General features: G+C 40.8%; 1 protein-coding gene across 4 annotated transcripts; it reads left to right on the top strand.

Annotated features, from left to right (window-relative positions):
* Nucleotides 1-423: 423 nt before the first annotated feature.
* Nucleotides 424-14,504, top strand: LOC134397403 (actin nucleation-promoting factor WAS-like). Of its 4 annotated transcripts, none has more exons than XR_010025363.1 (7): nt 424-521; nt 3,717-3,796; nt 4,457-4,549; nt 5,568-5,699; nt 7,024-7,152; nt 9,147-9,226; nt 13,619-14,504. XR_010025363.1 is itself a non-coding variant. In XM_063124017.1 (6 exons), exons 2-6 carry the CDS (start codon nt 3,717-3,719, stop codon nt 9,154-9,156), a joined length of 444 nt encoding a protein of 147 aa, XP_062980087.1. In that variant the 5' UTR covers nt 424-521; the 3' UTR covers nt 9,157-13,247. The 4 variants fall into 4 exon arrangements, 2 of the variants coding, with proteins under 2 accessions (XP_062980087.1, XP_062980086.1); XR_010025364.1 differs by lacking the exon at nt 13,619-14,504 and adding an exon at nt 10,436-13,247; XM_063124017.1 differs by lacking the exon at nt 13,619-14,504 and having other exon boundaries at nt 9,147-13,247.
* The last annotated feature ends 624 nt before the right edge of the window (nt 14,505-15,128 follow it).

The raw sequence follows: 15,128 nt of genomic DNA, 5'->3' as shown, positions 1-15,128 counted from the left end.
GCAGAAGGATGTCTTCACAATTGAATTATGGAATTCGCTCCCCCCAAGATGGATGGCTTTAAAAGGGGGTTAGACACTTTCCTGGAGAAGAAGGCTCTCAACGGCTACTAGTCCTCATGGCTATGTGCTACCTCCAATAGCAGAGAAAGTATGCCTATGTGTGCCAGTTGCTGGGGTACATGGGCAGGAGGGTGGTCTTGCACTCATGTCCTACTGGACGGACCCTCGGTCTGATCCAGTTCGGCTCTTATGTTCTTAATCCTCCTGCAAACACGCGAGAGAGGGGGCGGGGAATGCTGGTCGCCGGCAAAGATAGCCCCGCCCCTTTTCCTGGAGTGGGCGTGGCTTCTCGGTTCCCCCCTCCCCTCTCGGGGATCTGATGAGGCGCCATTTTGAAGAGCGTTTTGTTTGTGGGCTGAGCCCGAGAGAGGGAGAAAGTTCGTGTTTCTCCTCCCACCCTTCGGCGGAGCTGGGACGTTGTTCCTGGCAGGGCTCGGGCTCCTTTGGCAAGTGCTTGAGTGGTAAGTCCTCCCTCGTCTCAGGGTTTCTGTTCTTCCCTATTCCCGTGTAGAGCTTGCCGCCTACACCACATAGGAGTTGCCTCGCTGGGTCAGTCGTCTAAAAGGTCCATCTAACCCGGCCAGAGACCTGACCGGATTCCTCTCAGAATGAAACTCACGAAACAGCGCATGCAGGCGATACCTTAGCTTTCCCCGAACTGGTGTCTCCAGCTGTGTTGGACTCTAAGTCCCAGAAGGCCTTCTGTAGCCCAACACATCTAGAGGGTATCAGGTTGGCTTTCCCCTATCATTTGTTCCCAGGATGCGATCGTCGCCAGTTAAGGCTGCCGCAGGGCTCAGTCCTGGGCCCAGTGCTCTTCAACATTTTTATTAATGATTTGGACGAGGAGGTGCAGGGAACGCTGATCAAATTTGCAGATGACACCAAATTGGGTGGGATAGCTAATACCCTGGAAGACAGAAACAAACTTCAAAGTGATCTTGATAGGCTGGAGTGCTGGGCTGAAAACAACAGAATGAAATTTAATAGGGATAAATGCCAAGTTCTACATTTAGGGAATAGAAACCAAATGCACAGTTACAAGATGGGGGACACTTGGCTCAGCAATACTACAAATGAGAAAGATCTTGGAATTGTTGTAGATCACAAGCTGAATATGAGCCAACAGTGCGATATGGCTGCAAGAAAGGCAAATGCTATTTTGGGCTGCATTAATAGAAGTATAGCTTCCAAATCACGTGAGGTACTGGTTCCTCTCTATTCGGCCCTGGTTAGGCCTCATCTAGAGTATTGCGTCCAGTTCTGGGCTCCACAATTCAAGAAGGACGCAGACAAGCTGGAGCGTGTTCAGAAGAGGGCAACGAGGATGATCAGAGGTCTAGAAACAAAGCCCTATGAAGAGAGACTGAAAGAACTGGGCATGTTTAGCCTGGAGAAGAGAAGATTGAGGGGAGACATGATAGCACTCTTCAAATACTTAAAAGGTTGTCACACAGAGGAGGGCCAGGATCTCTTCTCGATTCTCCCAGAGTGCAGGACACGGAATAACGGGCTCAAGTTAAAGGAAGCCAGATTCCGGCTGGACATCAGGAAAAACTTCCTGACTGTTAGAGCAGTGCGACAGTGGAATCAGCTACCTAGGGAGGTTGTGGGCTCTCCCACACTAGAGGCATTCAAGAGGCAGCTGGACAACCATCTGTCAGGGATGCTTTAGGGTGGATTCCTGCATTGAGCAGGGGGTTGGACTCGATGGCCTTGTAGGCCCCTTCCAACTCTGCTATTCTATGATTCTATGATTCTATGATTCTATGATCTTGTATACGCACTTACCTGGGAGTAAGTCATATTGAGCTCTGGAGCTTACTTCTATATAAGTAAGGCTGCAGTCCAGTACTTGGAACTAAGCTCAGTTGAACTTAGACCTTGCTTTGGTATAGGCTTATATGGGATTACCTTAAAGACTTTACCTATTTATTATGATATATAAACATTCCTGACACTAGTGTCCACTTTATCAGATCTGTGAAGTGTATTTCTTCATCTGATACATGAAGTCTAAATCTTAACCTCAGTTGGTGATATACCCGTGGGTGTAGAGTAGGGAGGGGACTCATTGGCAGTGAAATGCCAAAGCGTACAATCTGTGACAACCGCATCAGCAGAGGCTTAGACTAGATGACCTTTGAGGTTCCTTCCAGTTTTATAGTTCTAAATGCATTTTTGTGCTATATGTAGGACAAAAGCACTCTCCTCTTCTTCTTTTACTTGTTGAGAGAAGCGGGACCCCAAGCCCCTTCCTTGCTCTATTACTACATTCTTCTCTGCATCCCTTTATGTGTTCTGGGTTTCCATCTTGTGCTACTATTTACTGCAGCTCAAATCACTCACTGCCTTAGAAGTTGCATCTGTTTAATATGTGATTTAGGTTGCAATCCTGTGCCGAGTTACTGAGGAGTAAGCCCCATTGAATTTTGTGCGGCATACTTCTGAGTAGATATGCATAAGTTCATGCTGTTAATTTTTTTTAAAAAAAACCCTCTACCAGATACTACAGAAAGTTAGGCAAAAAAAGATAATGTCTATAACAAAATATGATATACCAAAAATAAATTGGTTCTATTTTTATTTTAAGCTTAAGTTAATAAATTCTTTAAATTATATTTAAAAGAAATGTATTAAGCTTAAAATATAATAGATTAGATGTATGCTTTAACAAAGTATTAAGGCTGCAGGTTGTCCTACTGTCTTTATTGTTCCATCACATAATGAATAAACTTCATTTGCTAATAAGCATATTATCTATCTGCCTCCCCTCTTGTACTTTTATGATGTTAGTTTCACCATGCATGTGATCTGTGGACAATATTTAATTGGGTAGGGAGAAGGTCGTATTAATAGAGGAGTTGTTGACATTTCTCTCACTCTTGATGGGGGAATACCACTCCCTGATTCAGTGCTGCCAATAGTGTTCACTCAGTCCCCCAGCATGTTCACTGAACTAGCTCTGGTGGCATGCCACTATTCTTGGCATGCCAAAAAAGCCAGAGGCAAAGGGGTAGAACCAAGGATATAGTTTATTCTAAAATCCAAGTGTTTCGGGCCCTAAAGGTTCTTCCTCAGGGTAATTCGATAAACACAAGATATAACTTCTGTTTCATACCCACAGTCTCCTATGCACCCCTTTACCTATGGCCTTTTTTGGCATCCCTATTGGGGTTCTCCTTTATTGGTCTTCACTATTCTCGGCAGCCAAGGCACTTGGCTTTAGTGTGATTAGTGTGGGCTATTTGTGCAATATTAATTTATTTCTATTCCACTTTTATGCCAAAAAATGGTGCTCAAGGTAGCTAACAGTAAAATCCAGATTAAAAACAGAATCTTAATTAAAATGTACTATAAAAACAAATAAAAAATTAACAATTAAAGACATTACAATAAAAGAAATTAAGTGTGGGCTAGTTTTGCAAGGTTTATTTAAAGCAGATATGGTTCAGGATGTGGAGTTGGGTAAGACTGCCTAGCAGGCATGTTTTGACATTTTTCTTTGTGTCAATAAAGTGGTATATAATTGTTAGTAACTATTTTATGTTTTTAACACATTCTGCTAAGGAACCTCCAAAATTAGATTTGGGAAGAATTGATTCATAGATCTGCAGGTTGAAACATGGTTTTGTTTCATTTTTTATTTGTAATAGATGGAAGAAGAAGCTGAAGTCCTAATGGATCAGACTGAATCTGCTCCAGAAAACATAGAAATCACTGAAACTAAGAAAAAGTGAGACACAATTTCTAAGTTAATATAGTTGTTAATATAGTAGAATACAAAATGCTTTATAATATTCCTAGAGAGTAATCCTATGCCCCTTACATAGTGTCTGGGGCACTGTATGATAGTCCTGATTCCTGGATCCGAGGTCGGAGACAGTGCTCCAACTTCAGAAGCTTGTATTGGAGATACAAGCTATCCACAGACTTCTTCCATCCCCCTCTGCAGAGCCCTAGACAGATGGGCAAAAACAACCATCTAGCAAAAATGCAGAGTGGGAGAAGTATGGAGGCAAGGATCACCTCCACTCTTCTCCCACACTGCATAGGATGCCTGTCAGCCTTCAAGCTTGGAGGCTGGTGAGCATCTGGATAGGATTGCACCCTTACTAATTTTCACAACGGTTCTGTGAGTTATTTCATTTCAATCGTTCAGACAGAGATGTCTGGCAGTACAATACTGGTACCTTCAATCAAGGAAACGACATGGATGTAGGCGAAAAGTTTAATTTTCCATTTTCCCAGTCCTATTTCCCCTTTCTGGCTGGGGCATGCTGGAAATTGTAGTCCTTTTTTCTGTCTAAATATACATAGGATAGCATCCTGCTGAACAAAAGTTCTTGGAACAAAAGTGGCTGAATTTCATATTGTACCTTTCCTTTCTGTTCAGGGGACCAAGAGGTCGGGGAAGAGGCCGAGGTGGCAGAGGATATGCTAGAGGGAAAATGCGAGGCAGAGCACTGAATGGCTTTGGACCTATAAGGTAATCCTTGCTATATATAAGTTGCTGTCACATTGGTCTCAAAGAGATAGACACTGGAGAGAGCTTTTAATGTCATGTGGACGTCAGGAAGCAAACTTCTTAACAGGCAAAATGTTAATATACACAGTTGCAGTTAAAATTCACTCTTGTCCTAGTGTTTCAGGCTTTAAAGGGAGAAAAATGTTTTTGTTTTTCCTATTGAAGGGAATAATGCAGTTCCTTGTGCTTTAGAATTCTGAGCTTGTAAGAAATCCCAGCTTCAATACGTAGCAGTAGGGATGTGATGGCTTCAGAGAGGCTTTCTTAATTTTCTATCTTATAGGTGTTTGGGATGGTGTGTTACAGTGGTATTTGAATATTGATGGGCAAACAGGCAATAAATAGTTATCTTCTGTAATGTGCTGCATGCTTGAAGTTGTTTGCTTCTTGCAATGCATAAATATTAAACATAAAATGTTGAGACTGCAAAGTTATTGGATGAGTATCCTTGGGGTAAATGCTTTTGTGCAAATGATTGGCTGTTGCAACTAATTCATTCTTACTGTTTTTCACAGTTTGAAATCTTTTTTATAAGATAGCAACGTACATATTTCTATTGAATCTTTCTCCTTGTTACTCTTGAATGTCTTAGTAGATTTTTGTTAATCCAATACCCGATGTTTTAAGCCCATTGCAACAGTTCGGGCAATCATAGAGGGCAAAAAGCCACCATGGCTTCTTCCCCTGCGTGTGCTACACCCACAACCATCATTTGCATAATTACCCATGACACTGTGTGGGCTGCCATGTTGTCTGAACCTATGTGGTGCATGGCTTGTAGTAGAGGTTGTAGGTTGGGTAAGAAGCCACCCCTGCCATGCACTAGGCTGGGTTCAGATGACCCAGCAACCTGTGTGGCATAAAGGGTAATTATGCAAATAGCCAGCATGTGGGGGAAGCCAGTGTCTCTCCATTAAGATCTGCTGAAATGCTGATAGCTTTTAGATTGGTACTGAGTTGGTAAGATTGTTTTTTGTAGACGTGGAATGGGAAGAATGCGCCCATATCCAGATGCAAGAGGTCGAAGAGGAGCACGAGGGGGACCACTTTTTCCACCATCTCTGCCCACAAGAGGAATGATGAGAATGCCTTTTCTGCCTCCACCACCACGGTTAGTATTGAGGAAGTCAATGCAGATATATTTTTTAAAAGCCATGGTCTGGGTTGGTTCACCTCGCTGTGTTTTTTATTCAAAAGGTTTCTATCAGTTGCAGAACTTGTATTTTGCAGGAACTATACAGAGAGTTAGGAATGTTCTCTCCCCAAGAGTGATACACAAAGTAGCTAAAGTTACAATTTGAATTGGTGTGTACACCACATGTGTACACACAAAAGTTATGTTGCTCTTTGGAAAGAAAGTTCTGTGATGGGGATTTTCCAAAGTTCTGTTGCTCTTTGGAAAGAAAGTTATGTTGGAAAAACATTTGTGTAATCTGACAAACGCAGCTACTGTGTAAAAACTTGGTATGTTCCCCCCTCCCCCTTGCTCAACATTTGAGGAAATGTTGTAGTGGCTTATGTGACAATGTTTTCACACACGCAAAAAGGCTGTGAAGAGATAGGGATGTTGCAGGAACTGTGATGGGGATTTTCCACTAAGCAGGCAACATTGCAATTGGTGTCTTTTGGAATCTTAAGTTATGCAAACAAACAGCCCTGGGCTGGGTGTGATTCAGTGTCAGGAGGGCCATCTTGGAAAGTTTGGAGGTAGTAAATTTTATCTTGGGAAAGTCCTGTTCAGGTAGTGCTATTCTGGCCACATTTGCACATTATGCCAAATGACAGTTCAGCACACACATTCCCCCCTCCCGTTTCGTCTGCATCCAAGTGACCAGCAGTGCTTAATTGCAGCTTGTTTCATCTGAAATAACAAACTGTGGTTAATCTTGTTGATTTTTATTCAGTGATACTAAACATACAATTCTGAATTTCGCAGGGAAATGGTTTAAACAACGCTCTTTCCCCAATATTCTAGAAGGCTATATCACCTCCAGTTTTAGGGAAATGAGTACACTTTCCCCAGCTTTGCATTTACTGAATGTTGTTTTTCAAGAGATTGGAGTGGAATGATTAACTTCAGTGAATATTAATTTGGGAAGATTATTGATTATATATATATATATATATTCAAAATGTAAAAGAATGCTATCTTACCTCTGATTTTAATGGGTTTATCAGAATTAGCCTAAAGTCTTTTTTTCTAGCACCAGGTGAGTAAGAATTCTCAAGATATTTTTAAAATTTTCACATAACAGTGGTGTGTGTGTGTGTGTTTCCACACCCAATTCTAAATGCAGAAAAATATCTCTGAAGCCAGGCCTAATAGTCACATTAGTGAACCGCCCAGAGAGCTCCGGCTATTGGGCGGTATAGAAATGTAATAAATAAATAAATAAATAATAAATGATGACCATTACTTACATCTCTCTGTGCAGATATGGGGCTCCTCTTCCCCCTTTTCCTCCCCCACCACCTGGAATAATGGGCTTCAGGGGCAGACCTCCTCCCCCCAGAGCTAGAGGAATGCTTCCATGGCCACGAGGCTATTTTCCACCCTCAAGAGGGTAAGAATATTTCTTTCTTTTTGCCTTTCTAAGCTTTTATTTCCAACAAATAGTATTCACAGAAAATTCTTTAAGAAAGATTTAAGTTCAATCAAAAGCCGTCATAGGTTTTTGTTTTGTTTTTAAATGCAGGTCTTATTGCTAGCATAATATTTTAGCACCTTGGAAGCCTTTTAAATACGCATGGTGGAAGCATATCCAAATTGTAATGTAGTATTTTAAGTATGCTATTTTAAAAGTAACTCCTGAGGGGGGGGAAACCACAATTATGATTTTTATCCTTTTATACAGCTTTCTCAATGGACCCGGTGCACCAGCCCCTCCGCCACCTGGACGGGGCCAGAGATGGCCTGGGCCGCCAGGTGGCAGGCCCTTTTAAAGAGGCTTATTCTTTAAATTCAGTAACAGGGATGGTTGCTTCTTACCTTAAGACCATTTGAAATGGCCAGACTAAGAACTGTCTGTAAAGAATTAAAGATGTCAAAGAAAACTAATAGAATTCCAACATCCATATTTTTCCAACCACCCTTATGCACCAAGTTGGTAAAAGCCATATATTTTTAAACAAGACGTGTGACTCCTTGGACACTTTCAAGCATATCCTTTTCAAAGTCTGGAGTTTGTGGACCCTGACATCTGCACACTAAAGTTAAAAGAAACATAATTTAACAATAGGTCAAGCTCTTAATTTAACATCCAAACTATATATTTAAATTGTGTGCAGCTCGTTTTAGTCTAGCTCTTGATCTATTTCAGTAACTTACTTTGTATACCTAAGTCTTTCAAACTCTAGTTTCAAATGCACTTAACATTTGGTAATAGAAATGCAGCAAGGTGCTTCATACTTCGAAGGGCAACTATTCTGTATGATGTCTGGAAATGTAACTGATGCACAAAAAGTAACAGATAAAACAAGCTGCGAATGTTAATTAAAAAAAGAAATTTTATAAATGCGCAAAAGTTTATGGGATTGTTTTAATTTTTAATGTTCTTCGGACACAGCTTGACCGTCATGTTTAAATTTCTAGTTGTATACATTTATGTAATTGCTGAACATTTTACCAATTGTATAATTACAGCTGGTGATGTTATCTGCAACAGAAAATGAAGAGATATGTTAAAATCTATAGTGTACATACTATTTTAATTATAGATTGCTGTACATTACATAGTAACTTTAAATTTCATTTTGTTATAGTGCACTGGAAAAAAACTTACAAATAGTGGAATGTGTAGATCTTATGTTACTTATTGAAATGACAGATAAAACTGTAAAATTTTGAAACAGTGCTGTTTAATGTCAAGGATGATCACAGTCTGTAAATTATTTTAATTCTCAATACATTCTGTGTTCTTTTGCGCTGAGGGCTGAATTAAAAGCTTTTTTTTTACCAGTCTGGTGCAACTGGGGCTTTTTAACTTGAGCAATCCCACACTGGGTCCAAAGTCTGCAAGCAAAGTAAAATAAAATTTTAAAAGCTATAAATTGAGGTATCAACGTCCATGTAGATACGTTTTTTTACTCTTACACCTGGCTTCCGGTTATTTGATAGTTGTACAAGATATTAACTTGGCGCTTGTTTTTTTAAAAAAAAGACTTGGGATGATACTTGTTCAGACTATGTGTTCTTAATTCAATCACAAAAGCTAATGTTTAACTTTCACATTATATTCTTGAGAAGTGAGAATTTTCTACTGAACCTACGTAGTTAAATCCTTATTCCTAAACAATGTTTTGTTTACATTCCTTGAGTTGGATCCAGACTTAGTCAAGCTTAGAGTAGACTGCTTGAAATCAGTGAGACCTAATTTAGTCAGTGCTAACAAATCCCATTGATTTTAGTAGTTCTTTTCTAACTCTCAATTCAATCCTTTAGGTTAGCTTAAAGCATAGTATTAACTGCTAACTTTTTTTTTAAAAAAAAAGCTGAATTGGTTAATAGTTCTAGTGGTGCCCAATGGTAAAAGAATGATGCTGTTATTATCTTCTGAAGGATAACATAGTCTCCCTTTGAGGCCAGTGGGAGATGGCATGCAGACCTTTGAGAGAGCTTTCATCAAGGCCTTATTTGAGGTGAGAGAGTATTTCAAACATTCCCCCGCCCCTGCTCACTTTCTTTTTCCTTAGGCAAAGTCTACACTCATCTGGCTTCTATTCGTGTTCAAAGGGCACATGCATGCACACGACACAGCCTTGATATTGTTTCACTCAGGACATCAGGGGTCAGGTTTCACAGGTGCCTCCTGGTGGACCCCAGGCATCTGAATGGATTCAACAAGATCAGTTCCAGAAATCAGGCTGCCAAGCACACTGGTGGTGGGTCAACCAGGCATGTGTTGTAATAATTTCACAAGGTTGGGTTTTATGCAGATCTCTACCCAAGGGTTACAGCCAGAAGCCATTTCATGAAATGGCATGCCCATGTGAATCAGACGTATTTGTGTGTGGATGCAATGCATGTCAAATCACAGCACACAACTTGTGGCAAGTCTTCTTTTTCTCCCTATTAGCTGTATTTGGATCTGTGTCTCCTCACTGGACAGTATATACAAGCCCTATTTTGAGGTTAAGCCTGAACAGGGTACGTCAATGCGCTAGTAAGAGCATGGGGCCTGGCTGAGTGGCCCAACCCCTCAGTTCCAACTTCGTTGCATTGAGCGTGCAGGTCTAAAAAAGAGTTCTAGTTGTGTCCCTTTGAATGTTTGTAGAACTCTCTGTGCATTTGGGGATCCTGCTTTATCCAGCATTGTCTTGTGTAAGCGGAAAATCACTTCCGTTTGCACAAGACAGCCCCACTGAATCCTTCCAATTTCCCCATCCTGTTGAAGCTCCCCCCCACCCATGCATCATCCCAGACCATCAGTCAAACATCAGGAATGGCTTGTGGGGGAGAGGGTGGCACAGAGATCTGTAGTGGTAGGAACCAGAGGAGCCCTGCTGTGCAAGTTCTGCCTTTATACCAAGCCAGACCATTGGTCCATCTAGCCCAGTACACTCTATTCTAACTGGGAGCAGCCAAGATCTCCAGTAGATATGGCTCTTCTCCAGCCCTGCTACCTGAGAACCCTTTAACCCATGCTGCCAGAGACTGAACCTGATGTCCAACATGGAAACACCACCACGTGGCCCTTGATTTTCCACTTAGGCTTAACTAGCCTTGCTGCTCTCCATGCTTGGAAGTGCCAGAAAAGGATTACTATGTCCAGGATTCTATATTCTCTATTGCTGAAAAAGGTTTTACTATGCTGACTTGGCAATTCACACTATGCTGTACATTTTTAGCAGGAGGATATTGCTGAATTTTGCATATTGGTAATACAAGATTGCTACAACCATCTGAATTCTGTGCAAACCCCCACCACATATATTTTTTAAAAAATCAGAGCTGTGATTGTGACATTGCTTTTCATGCCTTTATTTTGCATTGCTTTGGGGAATATCCATTGCAGACTGACAAGCAGGTTAGCTAAATCCTAGTCTGCTTGCAAAATGGTGCCTCTCTTTGTGTTTGGTTCCATTTCTGAGATGCTCATTTCACATGGTGCAGACACTGTAGTTTTTTAGGAAGATGAACTTGTGGGTACCTTTTTTTTTCTTTTTTTTTTTGCTGGTACTCGAGTTGTACTGAATCATGTATATAAAAGAGCTAGCCCATCTAATTCCTGAATAAATAAAATGTAATGTTCCAATGCAAGCTGGATGAATGGAAATGTGATTTTAACATTGATAACATTGATAGATGCTTAGAGAAGATCTGTCCCCATCATGGGTTCATACATAGCACCATTCCCTTCCCTCTGGAGTCTTCATGGGATCTGTTCCCTAGTAAGTGGCAGCCAAAGGCTGATATTAGGGATGACCACAGATGGGGATAAAAAAGTTGCCTGAATAATCTTGGTAGCATATGTTGGATCCAGATAAACTCATTGAACTTAGGTCCCCATTGAAATGGATCTATGTCATAACTAAGTTCAGCTAACTTAGTTTGGAACCAACACTATATTATTTCTTTTCCTGATACTACACTTGAATATGATGATATTGTGAGAATCTTTTGTAAGCTATGTTGAGAGCCTCCTGGGGCTATAAAACATGTTACAAGCACTCTAAATATAGTGTGCTTTTATGTTCTGCTTCTGAAACTTAAGAAACCTCACTATTTATCAATCATAGCATGCAGGTTATGGATTTATATTTATTAATTAAAATTTTATCACACCTTTTGATCAAGGTCGCTTTTCCCAACCCCCAAAACCACAAACAAAATCCAAACACCAAGATGATAAAATATACCATTACTAGCAACCTCTAAAACAGTAACAAGCAGTGTTCAGGGAGGGGCTGTAGCTCAGTGTGATAGAGCACCTGCTTTGCATGCAGAAGATCCCATGTTTGACCTCCAGGTACAGCTATGAAAGAATCCTGCCGGAAACTTTGGAAAGCTGCTGCCAGCCACTTGTTGAAAATACTGGGCTAGATGAACCAATGCTCATTCAGTATAATGCAGCTTCCTACATTTCTAGAATAATATATCAAGGACATTAAAATGGAGCAAATCAGCAGGTAAAATGTCAGTCAAAAAGGATTTTTCTGTTGCCTTTGACTGCTATGCACAGAGGGGTGTGTGGTGAGCCATCCTTGTAAAGGAGATCCAGACCTAGGTGCAACCATAGAGAGCACATGCTCATAGGTTGTTGTTTTGGGTTTTTTAAAGCTATATTTCAGGAGTTCAATTTATTCCTCGCATACCAAACAATTTTCTGTCAGTACCAAACATGAGTAATTGTTACAGTAGTTTTGTTCTAAGAATACAATCCACACAGGAATCTTTCTTTGGTGGTGTATACCCTTGAAAGCACTTCAGGGCTGCCCCATTTTATGCTGTGGCAGTAACCAAATGGCTTTCAAACTTAAGGCCTGGTTTGCACATAACAAACCCTGAGTATGGGTTGTCATTATGTGCAAACCTTGCACTGTGGGGTTGTTAACCACAAACAACTCAGGAAGGGAACCCATGGTTTGTTGTTGGGTTGTGAACCATGCATTGTTCATGATTAACAATCCATCGTTAGACCATAATTCAGGGTTTGGATATAACCACCCACGATTCGACGACAATCCTCAGGGTTATCGATTAGTGTGAACCAGGTATACGTCTGCATTTGCACATCCCCCAAAGGAAATACTGTTGTAATTGCTACTTTGACTGAAAACCTAAAAGCTTGAATTAAATATTAGATTCTTTGGGGGAAATGGAAATGTTTTTCTTATAGCTCTGGGAAGATATGATTGTTATTCTTGAGAGTGCTTGGCAGAAACATCTCCACAAGGTTTTGGAAAATGGTTCCTCTTCTCTCCCCTGTTACATGTAAACACATGCCACAATCATTAAGAGGCAATCCTATATCTGCAAATAAGCTCCTTGGAACTCAGTGGGACTTTTGAGTAGACATGTAGAGAATTGGGGTGGGGGGTTAGTTTGTTTTTAGTCACTGAAGGAAAGCTAGAGTTGAAGTGGGAGGTAGTTGTCTCACCATGGTATTCTATAATATTTAGACAGGCACTTTTATTTTATTCACTGGTTGTACTCGTAGGAGCTGCCTATGCAAAGGTGAAGAATGACCAGTATATTATCTTAACCACAATCAGGAGGTTTGAAGAATTGCTTTGCCAGATTAGACAGAAATCCATTATTTTCGCAAGCTACTAGTCAGATGCTTCTGGAAACCTACAAGCTGAGCGTGGCGATGATTTGCCACCCCATTTGTCCTAGGCATCTAGTATGCAGCGAGATGGTTTCTGTTATCAGGCTGAATAGACACGGATAGGGCTGCCATTAATATCAGTGAAATCTATACAGAGGAATGTCCTGGTGGATTTTTCCACTTTTCAATAGGCACATTTAAGTTTCTGGAAGCAAGATTTCATAAAGCTTGAGAGAAACACATTTAAGGTAGTGCAATCTTGAACTGGGGAGGGAGGAATCAAATTTAAAGAACGTTCTGTTGTAATAAATGTCATTCCAGGATCAACTGGTTTTAATGAAGAACTTTGTATCAGTACATCAGAAGTTAATAAAGTAACTTTACTGCGACTTGTGTGTTGGTGATATGTGAATCTGGTACATAACAAGCATTTCTCCTATGCTGCTTCCTTTGTGGTAAGGACAGTGTCGTGCTTCTTAAAAAACCTTCTTAGGAGACAAAAACAAGATTTGCTAAGTAATCCACAAAGCTTTATTTAAGCAATAACTATCTCTTCCCACCTGAAGAGGGTCTAATGTCTTGGAAACTTCTCCCTAGGCAAAACTATGCAAACTAAAGGAGACAATTGTCGTTTCAAGGAGAACGGAAAGCCTTTTCCCAAAAGGCGTTAACTTAAGAGAGGTTAGTTCTGATGTGGCTTCAGATGCAATGCGAGCCAGGCTGACTTTCTCTCGCCTTCCTTCCACTCTGTGTGTTTTAGCCTGCGCCGCACCCAGTGGCCTCTCCTTCAGAAGAACGTTGGCTTTCCACTGTCTCGGTATGATTTGCCCTTGACAAGATAAGGCCTGGAGAGAGATCAGGACCAGCTGGAGGAGAAAGCGTGAGAGCTCTGTCCCCCACTGGTACAGGATGGCCTGCATCTGGGGCCAACTCCCCTACTTCAGAGTCTCATTCCCATTGATTGCCTGAAACACCTTCTTCCAAAATGGGGAGCAGGGCTAGACATGACAGTGTCTCAGCCAGCCGAATACAGACTGCTCCACAAACTCAGTGAGATGACCAGCCACTCTAAAAGAGTACATACAGTGTGCTCTTGTGTATGGCCCTATTCATTTCAATGAGGCTTGTGCAGGAAAAAGCACCTGCTATGTTGTGCCCTATATAGTTTTCCTCAGTTTCTTGCAGATATTTTGATGTGATCTAAGGGAGCACCTGTAAAACTGACATAAGTTATAGCTTATTTAAATTATCCTGTCACTGTGATTGTTGCTGAGAAATCATATAGCTAGCAGTTTGTATAAAGTCACTTGCATGGTCTAAAGCAATAACCCCAGGAAATAAGTCTCTTAATACATGGTTTTCCTGGTGCTTTGTTTTGGGCTAAATCACATGGATAGTTCTCAATAAAAATAGCATTTACCTTGATATTGTGATAAGTGACAAATCTCTATATCAAATACCATTTTGTATCTTCTACCAGAGTGGAATCCTTTTCCCTTTACAGTTGCAGCTTTTCTGTCTCCTAGCTACCTTAATCTTGTTGCTAAGAGACAGGCTATACAAAGGAAAGCTTTAGCTATTTGTGATTTTGTTCCCTCTTGGAAGACAACTTTCTGGGCTGGAGACAAAGATGCAGTCCCAATGTTGATAAAAGTACAGTTCCCCAAATTCGCAGTGTCAAATATATCAATTTATAAAACTCTTTATATACCTGCAATGAAAGGCCTTGGCTGACACTGTAATCCTGTGCATGTTTACTCAGAAGTCAGTCTGTGTTCAATGAAGCTTACTTACAGGTAAGTGTACACCAGATAGCAAGTGAACACCTTTTCCAGACATGCCATTAACTACTGTAGTGTTCTGGAGAGAGTGGTGGATTTGGATCAGGGAGATCAAGTCCTGCAGATTGCAATCCTATATCCTGTTTCCAGGGAGTAACCAATTAAACATCTGAGTAGACATATATAGGACTGCACTGTTAGTGAACTGACGCGGAGTGTGATTTAGCAGTCTGAAATATGAGAATAATGGTGCTCTATTTGTTGTGTTACTGTAAGGAAAATTGCGACGGGTGGGATGGGGAATGCAGACTGAAGTGTTAAATGATTAATAGTATTTCCATGAGAAACAGATTGGCTTATGCCCCGATTAGAAATATTTCTGTAGGCTTTTTGATTGTTTTTAAACGTCCTCTGGTTATTAGTAAGCTCTACAGTATGTGGCAGATTAGCATCTGCTCAGGGCTACCCTAATTAAGACAAGCTCTTGGC

The sequence above is a fragment of the Elgaria multicarinata genome, chromosome 4, assembly GCF_023053635.1.
Source record: "Elgaria multicarinata webbii isolate HBS135686 ecotype San Diego chromosome 4, rElgMul1.1.pri, whole genome shotgun sequence".
Lineage (NCBI taxonomy): Eukaryota > Metazoa > Chordata > Lepidosauria > Squamata > Anguidae > Elgaria > Elgaria multicarinata.
The sequence above is the reverse complement of the archived record's forward strand: the minus strand, read 5'-3'. Positions and strand labels throughout refer to the sequence as shown.